Raw genomic sequence first — 12,629 nt, 5'->3', positions numbered from 1 at the left:
GAAGCCTCGAACTAGCAATCCAGTAATATATTGTTCCTTTTTTTTTCTGACAAAATAATGTCTATCCATTTAAAGAAAGGGTACCTGGGAAGACTTCCCTGAAAAAAGGCTTTGCTTTTAGCATCTTTCCTCCTTTTGAATTTCAAATGAGAATTTTCTTTGAAAGGCTGATTAATGAATAACGTTAATTAATTGATGCGAAGGTTGCTATATGCAAAATAAAACATCAAACAATTAATGAAGTAACGCATTCTTGTCCTCACTGAGGCAACAATCGCAATCCCTGTTCCCTCCCCTCCCCATTTACAAAAAAAAACAAAAAGTTTGTTTGGAAATACGTAGTTTTGCTTTTACGCTTGAAATTGACACAGTGACTATCAAGAAGAAGCAGATAGTAGTAAATTACTTAAAACGTGCTTATATAATTACCCAATGTCTGTAACTTACAGCCAATCACTGTTTTGTCTCTGGACACAGTCATGAGAAGGTTTACAACGAGTACTCGAAGCCAAGCGAGTATTTCTCTTAATGCAATCTGTAGGCTCATTAAAATGGTGACGGATTTTATCTGTAGTTTCAGCAAGTCTACGCTGTTTTTTCTCCCGGCTGGGGATCGATTTGAAACTTTAAAAAGTGTTTTTAGGGGGGCTGGGGGTGCTAAATTTTGTGGTGGGGGAAGGGGATTTTTTCGTATGCGCTCATAAAAGAGTATACGCTCATGTTTTTGTCTGTCGCCCCCAAGCTCGGCTGCTATTTGCAAAATAAAGGCAAATAATCTAGTTTATATAGAATACCCTACATCGGGGTCACATCAAGGTTTTTTATGACACTTGGTATTTACCAAGTGACATATAGCGATCGCATTTTCTGTCTGACTGTCGGTCTGTCTGTCGGCCGGTCCCAGTTTTGCTAGTTCGAGCACTTCCAGATAAGCTAGGGCGATGAAAGTTGACAGGTGTATCAGGGACCAGGCTAGATCAAATTAAGAATAGTCTTTTCCCCGATTCGACCATCTTGGGGGGAGTGGAGGGACGGTTAATTTGGAAAGATTATAAAAAATGAGGTATTTTTAAATTACGAACGGGGATCAGATCTCAATGAAATTTGATATTTAGAGAGATCTCGTGTCGCAGAGATAATATTCTGAATCCCGATTGGATCCGGTGAGATTCGGGGGGGGGGTTGGAGGGGAAACCGGAAATCTTGCAAAACGCTTAGACTGGAGATATCGGGATGAAACTTGATGAGAAGAATAACCACAAGTCCTAGATACGTGATTGAAATAACCGGAACGGATCCGCTCTCTTTAGGGAAGTTGGGGGGGTGATTCGAAAAAAATTAGAAAAAATGAGGTATTTATAACTTACAAATGGGTGATCAGATCTTAATGAAATTTGATATTTAGAAGGATCTTGTAACTCAGGGTTCTTATTTTAATTCCCGTTGGGATCCGGTGACATCGGGGGGGGGGGGGCTGGAGAAGGAAACCAGAGATCTTGGAAAACGCTTAGAGTGGAGAGATCGGGATGAAACTTGGTGGGAAGAATAAGCACAAGTTTTAGATGCGCGATTGACATAACCGGACCGGATATGCTCTCTTGGGGGGAAATTATTCGGTAATTCGGAAAAATTAGAAGAAAATGACGTATTTTTAACTTACGAACGGGGGATGGATGAGATTGGATCTTAATGAAATTTGATATTTAGAAGGACCTCGTGTCTCAGAGCTTATCTTTTAAATCCTGACCGGATCCAGTGACATTTGGAGGAGTTAGAGGAGGAAACCGAAAATCTTGGAAAACGCTTAGAGTGGAGAGATTTGTTATGATACTTGGTGGTAAAAATAAGCACAAGTTCTAGATACGTGATTAATGTAACCAGATCTGATCCGCTCCATTTGGGTGAGTTAGGGGGGGTGGGTCATTTGGAAAAATTAGAAAAAATGATGTATTTATAACTTACGAATAGGTGATCATATTTTAATGAAATCTGGTATTTAAGAGGACTTGTGCCCCAAAGCTCTTATTTTACATCCCAATCGGGTCCAGTGACATTGGGGGGGGGTGTTGACGGAGGAAACTGGAAATCTCGGACAACGCTTAGAGTGGAGATATCGGGATGAAACTTGGTTGGAAGAATAAGCACAAGTCCTAAATACGTGATTGACATAATTGGACCAGATCCCTTCTCTATGGGGGAGTTTGGGGGGGGGTATTTCGGGGAAATTAGAAAAATGAGGTATTTTTAATCACAGGAACGGGTGATCGGATCTTAGTGAAATTTAATATTTAGAAGGACCTCGTGTCTCAAAGTTCTTATTTAGAATCCCGAGTGGATCTGGTGACAGAGATCTTGGAAATTTGAAATCCTGGAAAACTCTTAGAGTGGAGAGATCGGGATGAAACTGGATGGGAATATTAAGCACAAGCTCTAGATACGTGATTGACATAACCGAACCGGATTCGCTACCGAGTCTAATATTAGGTTATACCTAGGCTATACTAGGTAATACCGAGTCTAATTTTAGGTTCCGAGCTCGACACAAGTGCCATATATTTGTTACGTTTTTATGAATTAGACAAACATTTTAGTTAAACCCCCCTAAGATTTGTTTCACAAAAGAAAAAAAGAATCATTCAAGCATATGGTTTTCAGTCTAATTTTATTACCTTTTTTCTGTAATGCCTCGCAGTGGCCCCAAATCCCGAAAACCTGGTCAAAATTGTGGAATGGTTTCAATTCGCAGCCAACTTCAAATCAAAAGGTTTTCAAAGTCGATAATTGCAAATCTGAGGCTAAGATTGCAATATGATCATCCAAAGACAAAACACAGTATGTACAGATCTGTTCTGTTTTTCCACCCACTGTATATTTTCATTCACTTACTTTGTTGACTCGTGACTTGATATAGTAACATTTACCCTTTGTTTATGTTTTTATGGCACTTGGTATTAACCAAGTGACATATAGCAATCGCAAATTCTGTCGGTCTGTCTGTCGGTCCCGGTTTTGCTACTTTAAGCACTTCCAGGTAAGCTAGGACGATGAGATTTGGCAGGCGTACCAGGGACCGGACCAGATTAAATTAGAAATAGTCTTTTTCCGACTTGACCTTCTGGGGGGAGTGGGGGGCCGTTAATTCGGAAAAATAGAAAAAAATGAAGTATTTTTAACTTACGAATGGTTGATCAGATCTTAATGAAATTTGATGTTTGGAAAGATATCGTTTCTCAGAGCTGTTATTTTATATCCCGACTGGATCTGGTGACATTGTGGGGGAGTTGGGAGGGGGAAACCTAAAATCTTGGAAAACACTTAGAGTGGAGGGATCGGGATGAAACTTGGTGGAAAAAATAAGCAGAAGTCTTAGATACGTGATTTAAATAATTGGAACGGATCCGCTCTATTGGGGGGGGGGGGGCTATTCTGAAAAATTAGAAAAGGTGAGGTATTTTTAACTTGCGAACGGGTGGTCGGATCTCAGTGAAATTTGATATTTAGAAGGATATCGTGTCTCAAAGCTCTTATTTTAAATCCCGACTGGATCTGGTGACATTGGGGAGAGTTTGGGGTGGAGAAACCTAAAATCATGGAAAACGCCTAGATTGGAGGGGTCGGGATGAAACTTGGTGGGAAAAATAAGCAGAAGTCTTAGATACGTGATTTACATAATTGGAACGGATCTGCTCTATTGGGGGCGGGGGGGGGGTAATTCTGAAAAATAAAAAAAAATGACGTATTTTTAACTTACGAAGGAGTGATCATATATCCATGAAACTTCATATTTAGAAGGACCTCGTAACTCAGATCTCTTATTTCAAATCTCAACCGGATCCAGCGTCATTGGGGGGGGGGGAAATCTTAGAAAATACTCAAAGCGGAGAGATCAGGATGAAAGTGGATGGGAAAAACAAAATCTTTCTAAATTACGTCACTGACATAACTGGCCGGATCTGCTCTCTTTGGTGGAGTTGGGGGGGGGGGGGGGGGGGTAATTTGGAAAAATGAGGTTTTTTGTAACTTACGAAAGGGTGACCAGATCTTAATGAAATTTGATATTTAGAAGGGTGGTGTTGTGCTTTTAAGCTCTAATTTTAAATTCCAACCGGATCCTGTGACATTGGGGGGAGTTGGAGGGGGAAACAGGAATTCTTGGAAAACGTGAAAATTGGGGTATTTTTATCCTACGAATAGGTGATTGGATCTTAATGAAATTTGATATTTAGAAGGAATTCATGTCTCAGAGCTCTTATTTCAAACCCCGACCAGTTCTTTTGACATTGGGGGAGTTGGAGGGGGAAATCTTGGAAAACACTTGAAGTGGAGGAATTGGGATGAAGCTTGGTGGATAGAATAAGCAAATGTCCTTGATACGTGATTGACGTAACCGTACCGGATTCGCTCTCTTTGGGGGAGTTTGGGGAGGGGTTCAGTGATTTGGCGAGTTTGGTGCTTCTGGACGTGCTAGGGCGATGAATATTGGTCGGCGTGTCAGGGAGCTGCACAAATTGACTTGATAAAGTTGTTTTCCCAAATTTGACCATCTGGGGGGTTAGAGGGAGAGGAAAAATTAGAAAAAAATTAGGTATTTATAACTTACGAGTGGGTGATCGGATCCTAATGAATTTTGATATTTAGAAGGACATCGTGACTCAGAGCTCTTATTTTAAATCCTGACCGGCATTAAGCCTCTGATTTTCCTTTTAAATGAATCTATTGATTCTTAGAATTTTGTTAGAGCTCATACCATATGAGCTCTTAGCTCTTCTTGCCTCGTCACAAGTGCCACATGAGCTCTTAGCTTTTGTTTTTTCTTGTGTTCATTTTACTGAAGGCCCATTTAGTTGGTTCCAATCATAATTGCTATAAGCTAGCTAAATTTCAGTACTAGCGAAAACTCATTATGAATGGATATGAAGGAAGATAGATACTAAACCTTTACCAAGTATACATATATCGGAGTACACATATCTCGGTGCACTTTCGAAGAATCAATTCGTTTTAGATAAGACAAAGAAACAAAAATATTTCTAGATTCATCACGGACAATTAAATACTCCCCCCCCCCTTCCAGTTTTAAAAATGGGTCAGTATCGACCTATAAAATAAATCTCAGTAACTTTTGTTTAAGATGTAATTTAAGACTCATAGAGCAATATTATTTCAGAATACTTGCCTATTTTAATTTCTGTCAATGAAAGAATTCATTTTTCAAAATCCAACATACCCTAATCAGTATCAATTAAGTGAGATTAAATAAGCTTTCAAATCGATGCTATATTTTAACTCAGTGGGGACAATGAAAGGGATTTGGAGGTAATATTTGAACCTTTCTTATGCCAGAAATATTTACATATTTTACACCAGTTTAGCGATCTTAATATCTCTTTATCCAGGTTAATGTCCCGGCAGGGACGCTCACTGAGGACAAAGCTCGACTGAGTCCCTCCGTTGGATCCTAGATCTTTTTTAGATGCCTGGGAGACTAATTATTCAAATTATAATTTTTTCCCCATCCCGTAAAAAAAAAGTCCTGCATACATGCCTGCCACCCGGGCTAATTTTCTTTTTTCTTCTAATTTTCTTAATGGAGTGATTAGTTAATTAAAAAAATTAATCTGTCATAAACAGACGAATATAAGAAGGCATATATTCTTTCTGAGGTCTGAATCAATGTCAATACTGGCGTAAACTGGCTTGCCGAAGAGATTTAGGCTAGTAAATTATACAAGGTACCGAGACTGCAATTGCATATATGGCTTGCGAAAAGGATTTAATCTTATATTTTTCAAAATAAATATCGAAATAATCTAACAATGAGATATCATTCTTGTTTTGATAGTAGAAGAGTTCATGAATTCTTCTACTGTGCAAAGGGGTTGCTTTCAAGAGTAAATTCACAATATTTCTCATTTTGAACCCTGTTGTTGGGCAGGGTCTTAAGAGCCAAATTGAGATATTTTTACCTAATTTTTAAAAACAATTGGTAAAATTCTAGTTAATTGACTTCTTGCTATCTCGGAAAGGGTTTAGGCTAGGAAAATAAAACTTTCAGGGACGGGTCTGCAGGCTAAAGTATGTCCTGGGAAGGTATTTTAAAGTACCCACTTCCACTCCTTCTCCCTCTAGAGGGCCCTGAAATTTGCCTACATGACAGGTCTATACCTATTGAAATTTTGACAAAACAGCATTTTACTTTAATTTTCAGTTACGAGTTGCTTTTTCTCTGCCTTTAGTTCTGAAAATGCAATTCCTGTTATTTGAGTAGAATTTCGAGCCATATCAATGTTTTTTTTCAAAATTTAGGAAATGTATTTGCATATCTTTAAAACCTTATAAAATGGAATTGAGCAAAGTTATGAAACTGAAAACAATTTTTTTGTACTTCAATTAAGCAGAAGATCTATTTTACAAGGTTTCACTTTTATAACACACATATGTTTATTGGTCATCAAAGGTCAGGGCCCTCTAGAGGGAGAAGGAGTGGAGGTAGTTGCTTCAAAATACCGTCCCGGGACATAATTTAGTCTGTAGAATCATCCCTGAAAGTTTCATTTTCCTAACCTAAACCCTTCTGAGATAGCAAGAAGTCAATTAACTAAAATTTTACCAAACAATTTGATATTTTAAAGATCAACCTATCTCGTCAATTATAATTTTTTTTTAGTTTGTGTTTAAGAGTTGATTGGAAGGTCTTGCCATAACTTGTAGATATTGTATAAGGGATCCGAATAAACGACAGCAATCTAAAAGCCGGCATGTACTTTCCTGAAAATCTTAGAAAAACAGTCCCTTAAAATATTCTAGCCTACCTACTTGAATTTTTTGTAAAATAAGCTCAAAAGAAGGATCATTTGAATAATTTATCGGCTTTGGGCGTTCCCTGTTGTTCTAATTGCCTTGATTGTAAACATTGCCAATACTTGGTGCATATTATTTATATTGTATGTACATCGAATATTCGGCACTTTGCTTAACAATTAGTAAGAGACTATACGTTTTCTTTATGTTTAACTAGTCTCTCGGTAGCTTTTCAAGCTGTTGACACATTTAAAATTCCCTATCCATTATTACGAAAATTACTTTGGGAATTCCCTGTGGCGTTCGGAAAATTCCCTAGTCCACCTGTGATCTTTGAGACGGTCAGCCAAAGCTGAGACTCGCAAAATGACCTTAAGGCATCGAGCCCTCTTAGCTTGACTTCTTTAGTTGCTACAAGCATTTCGCGAAATAATGGAATAAAACTGTATCCATTTGAGAATAAGATCAGTTTCAGAGCATCCTCTCTTGCCCCAGCGACTTTCAATAATTGCTTCCAAATAATGATCATTTAATTGAATTTTTGTATTAGATACACCTCTGTGAAATTTCACAGCCGAGGTTTTCAGTATTGCCCCTAAAGATAGACTCTGGCACGAGTCAAATTTGGCATTGCAAGCCGGATTTCGCTTCGGGCGATGAAAAGTATTTATATGGGTGGATATACGTCGGAACATCAGCCGAAATTCAGTACAGTTTTACCAAACTGCTATAAATTCAATCAGCTGCGAAATTGAGCATTTTTTTCGATAGCTGGGACTCGGACTTTCATTGTTGCATAAATTCTGAAGTCTTGTGACTTGTCTCTATCTGCTTTATGTACTTTGAAGTGGCTCTATGGGTTCTGTGCAAATATACATTGTCAACCATACAGTTTCACGCCATTTCAGTGCGTTAACATCCAATTGTGAAGTCTAAAAAATCGGTCCATTTTATTTCATCCTTAAGGTAGGTCTGTTCAAGTATTTCCGACATGTCGTTAACTCTTAAATACGTCGTATTATACTCGGCTGGCTATTTACATGCTGTCCTTGATCACGTCAGGAGTGTGTCATTTGTAGGACATGGTATACCATTGAAGCTGTGGGTGCGCAACTTTTGCCAGGTTGAGAACATTCCAAAAGAGAATTGTATTAGGTCTGGCTGAGATAATGCCTCTGAATATGGGAGAGGTAATGGTGCTGAAGGTCGGGTGAAGGTTGACTATCCACTTGATGTCGACGGTTGCTTTGGTCTGTGCGCCCCAAAGGTATCCTCCTAAAATTTGACGAGTTTGTCCTCGATTTATACAACTTTTTACAGTAGTCACAAAAGCGCATGTCAGGTTAATCACAGTTCAGGAAATAGGGAACACGAAAATTGTAGATTATTTAAGTTCGGTGAACTCTGTTAGCTGTTCCGGGGGTTCATAGCTTTGCGTATTTTGTAGCATTGGAGGGTACTAAAAGTTTACTTTTACGCGGAATTTAAGGATACAAATTTGGGATCTGCATAAAGATCTCGAACGTGAAAGTGTGTATACCAAACAGTACTCGTAGTTTCGGGGGCTCATTTGTCACAAGTAGACACGCTGAATTCTTATTTCAAGCTGAGGGATTTAATAATGATAGATGGTAATAAGCTTACCTAAGCTATGGATGTCAGGTGATTGATTTTTTTTTTTTACGATAGTTTCGACAGGACCTGTGCCTGTCATCAGGTTTAAATTCTTTGAACAAAGGCAAGGATAAGTTTACTTCAGATCCACTGAGATACCTTGCAGTTGTGGTGATACCTATATAGGTCGTACCATGAGACCTATATATCACCGATCAAAAGAACATGTTTATTCCATTGATGCCTGCCTTTAAAAGACAAAGTTAAAGGAGGAAGATAGTTTTTCTCATATTTTTTGAAACCCTTCTCACTCCATTAAGTTTGACCAGGCCCAACTTCTTGCTTTTGTCCCACAAGTCTTAAAGCAGAAAATCAGAGAAGCTTCGGAAATTGCTAAAAATAAACCAGCCATCATAAAGACAATGGTGAGTTCCACAGTAACGAAATTTAGGAATCCTTCAACCATAGATTGAAAACTAACAAAAAACTGCTCCCTTCTCCTACAGGCCCAACCTCTTTAAGATCTACAAGGATAGCGACCTCTACCAAAATTCGGGCCATGTCACAACGATAATTCTAGGTTCATTATTGGTGTTGTTCAGGGTTTTCAGTTTTATTTATTTAGTGATTTTATTTTCTGGCAAAAGATTTGAATTTGAACCTGATGATGACAGGCACAGGTCCTGTCGAAATATCGTTTGAAAAAAATCAATCACCTGACATCCATAGATTGGGTAAGCTTATTACCATCTATCATTATTATGTATAAGAGTCAGGCTGGCCTCAGAGAATATATTAGCTGAGAGATTTCGGCTGAACTGCCCGTACAAATATATCTTTAAACTAAGACCATCTATAGGAATTTCTTACGTCCACTGGCGGTAGAGAGTCTTAATGCACGTACGACCCGTTCAATCGTGAATCTGTGTTGACACTTAAAAGAATGCATGTGGAAGCTGATGAAAGAGAAAACAATATTCCTGTCCAAATATTGCATGTGTAAAATCGTATGGTTGAAGTTTAAGTAGGCTAAGGAGTTCCGTGTTTGCTACTACTGTAGTTCACCCTTTAAGGTTTTGCAGGAAGCAAAAGTGATTCACCCGATTGTAGTTGTCTTTGGTAAAGAAAAAGTGCTAGTCATATTTCTTACCAGAGTCGACCAGCAATCCATGAAATAATTAAACTCTCACTATGAATTAATCCCTGCTGGGTCCGAGTGTTTCCCACATGATCACTAAGTCTCCATATATTTTCTGAGAAACTAAATGAGTTTCGAGACGGTCTTGGCTCCGGGAAGTATTCAGAACTTTGTACATTTACGTTCTCTATCACATGTTTTCTCACGTTCATCCAGTTGTGTTGAACACATAATCAATTTTGTCGTAGTCTTCAAAAACGAATTCCCTAAGCCGACGGACGATTTAGACTGTTTACTTCTTGATTCATACTACGGATCATATCTGCCATCACGGAACTTGTGTCTCCTGGAATTCTTTAGGATAAAGAAAAGGGAAGAAGAACAGGTACTCGACAAAACACAAGATGTTGGAAGAGGGAGAAACTGAGTTTTAAGTCTTTTCTTATAATTTTTGTCTCTGAACGACTGATTTATTTTACATTCATAAGGACGCCCTAATATTTATATTTTGAAAACAATCGATGTCATCTTATTGTTTTTTGTGACAAAACATAGATGCTGAAGAAGGGGAAACTCAGTCGTTATTAAGAATCTCGATGATGTTTCGCTCTGAAGTGACCTATCTAGGTAATTTTTTCAGGTCAGACAATCAGTGCAGATTTGCAAAGTTGCAGATTTCCAGTTCAAAGTGTGCAAATTTTCAGTAAAAAATATCGAGCACTTTTTGAGGGAAGATGTATAGATGCAAACATAATTCTTGCTTGTTTAAATATATAAGTTGGCAGTAAGATTGGGTAATCTGTCACTTGACCGAATAACTAGGTTTTGTCTAAACCTGGTGGATTATAGAATCCCAGAAAGTTATTAAGCTAGGTGAATCAAACTTAGGGATGCATCCAAAACCCCTAACAGACATTTTTTTTTTGAATTCATAAAAGCAGTTAAAAACAAGCAAAAAACAGACAAGGAGCCAAGAATGATAAAAAAAAAATATCATGCAATATGGATTGAAAGGGGACGAAATAAGATATAAAGACAAGGTAAAAAAAGGGTAAATAGTGAAATTGAGCAGACAAATAAAAGGGTTATAAAATAAACATAATATTAATTTGGGTATGAATTTAACGTGTTTTGAAATGGAGAATACAAATAAGAAGGGAGGACTATTGAGTAACTCTGTAACAAAGGGTAACAAACATTTTCAATATTTTCCTGTGCGAGTTTTAAATAATATACGAAACCACATGGGCTAATGATGACAAGATTGAAAAATATATTCGTAGAGGTATGTTTTTTGGGGGAGGGGTGGAGGGGGACTTAAAAAAACAACAAATTGTATGTGCATTTTGTTACCTTTTTACAAGCCGGGTCAAAATTTGGAGGAGGGTTAAATCATAAAACACCCCCTGGTTGCGGCCTTGCGTAACTACAAAAAAAAACAAATAGAAAATCTGCCAGTGAAAAAAAAAATGTAAATGTTGCGTCCGCTTAATCATCCTCAGTAAGAAATAAAAAACCAAACCGTAAACAAGAGCGACTAAAATAATTAAAAATAAACTGTTAAAAGCATCCACTGAAGTAAAAGAAGGCCCTCTTCATACAATGGTGAAAGGGTAATTGAAGTAATCCACTGAGGACGGGTGAGCAAGGGTGTCGGCCGAAATATTTACACTGTTTTTTTCATTTTCACTGGCTGGAAATGTTCTCTTTTTTTGTTCTTTACGAATACATTTTTCTCATTTTGTGCTGGTTTTAGCGCCAGTTTCAGCGTGGTTATGCTTCTGTAGCCCTTTTAAATTTTAAAAGGACATATGTTAAAGCTAAAATTTAAAGATATGATCAATTAGGAGTTATTTAGGAAATTATCCTGAATGGTTAACCTTAATGATCTAGTAAATGTTCAACAAATGATCTTTGTTTTCTACTTAATCATGGTATTTAAGGGTTTCTGGACTCGTTGGCTACAAATTTGAGGCACAATTTACCCCGTTAGGTATATATTTTACAAATGACAGACTTGTTTTACCTTATTGAGAATCAGATTCATGCGAAAAATGTCATTGTGTATGATCAGAGGGACGAAAGTGTGGCCAATATGCCTTCCAACACTTCTTCTCATTATCTTCAACTGCTCTTACATATTATAATATATAATATATATTGCAATCAGTATTTTTGTTTCAACCCCTCCATCATATTTAAAATTTCGGCTTTGGCCATCTCCCACTCAAGGCCGTATCCAGGGGGCTAGCGGGTTTGAACCCCCCCCCCCTCTAATTTTGACCGTCCAATAAAAACGTAGTAAAACTGCATATAAACATTGCTTATGCGTTTTTAAAGTTTTTTGTACCCCTCCTCCCCCACCCCGCTCCCGAAAAAATATTGGATGTGACCTTGCTGCCACTAATTTCCCGATGCTATGAAGTCTTCTTTATAGTGTATATAGATCTAATCAGCGTCTGTCTCGATAGCTTTTCCTCCATACAGGACTTAGCTGTAATACCATACTAGGGACCTATTTCAGGGAAATAAATTGTTTTTGCAAAGCTATAACTTTTCTTTTTCGTACTCAATTCGTTTGCTGGACTAAATACAATTTAATTTTCTGTAGAGGAAAATTGCATGGCCAATTGTAACTTCAGCGTCAGATGCTAAGAATGTCGTTTATTTTCAGAAGGAAAATAAACTAATTTGTTTATATAGTTCAAATTTTAACAGCTTATAATGTTTCTGTTGGTTTTATGAAAGAATCAATAGTCCTGAGTCCGGAAGTATCTGCAAAGACTTAAGTTTGGTTGGCAACAATGCGTTTTTTGGGCATTCTTGTATGCTCGGTAGGATTCTTAAGTTCGTTTGATATATTTTATAGTGATCTTATAGAGAAACAATCATTTAGGAAAAAAAGAGAGGTTCCCTCCAAGATTAATCCGACAGGCCGCTTTTCCAGAAAATTAGCAGTGTTCAGGGCTTTGAAACGTTTTAGGCCTCTTCCTCACATAAAAGAATATTGTGTTTGTGGCCCTTTAATAACTATTGTTATTCAACAATATAGAACTATTTCGCTCAGATCAGTCTG

General features: G+C 37.7%; 1 protein-coding gene and 1 long non-coding RNA gene across 6 annotated transcripts in view; one reads left to right on the top strand and one right to left on the bottom strand.

Moving 5' to 3' along the window:
- Positions 1-9,718, bottom strand: part of LOC136028292 (uncharacterized) — a 54,164-nt gene extending 44,446 nt beyond the window's left edge. The window contains exon 1 of the long non-coding RNA XR_010617803.1: positions 9,566-9,718. This is a non-coding gene — a long non-coding RNA (uncharacterized LOC136028292). The remainder of the gene's footprint in view (positions 1-9,565) is intronic.
- LOC136028291 (syntaxin-1A-like) overlaps positions 1-12,629 on the top strand; it is a 133,939-nt gene that overhangs the window by 60,269 nt on the left and 61,041 nt on the right. For 2 of the 5 annotated variants that reach the window (XR_010617801.1, XM_065706041.1), the window contains exon 6: positions 2,693-2,832. The exons of the other annotated variants lie outside the window; for them this stretch is intronic. Coding sequence is in view for 1 of the 2 variants with exons in the window: in XM_065706041.1 (XP_065562113.1) it covers positions 2,693-2,812 (120 nt within the window). In the remaining variant the exon portion in view is untranslated. The remainder of the gene's footprint in view (positions 1-2,692; positions 2,833-12,629) is intronic. 5 annotated transcript variants of the gene reach the window in all.

Source organism: Artemia franciscana, chromosome 6 (assembly GCF_032884065.1).
Source record: "Artemia franciscana chromosome 6, ASM3288406v1, whole genome shotgun sequence".
In the NCBI taxonomy this organism is placed as follows: domain Eukaryota; kingdom Metazoa; phylum Arthropoda; class Branchiopoda; order Anostraca; family Artemiidae; genus Artemia; species Artemia franciscana.
Note: the sequence above shows the minus strand (reverse complement) of the source record. Positions and strands in the feature narration are given on the sequence as shown.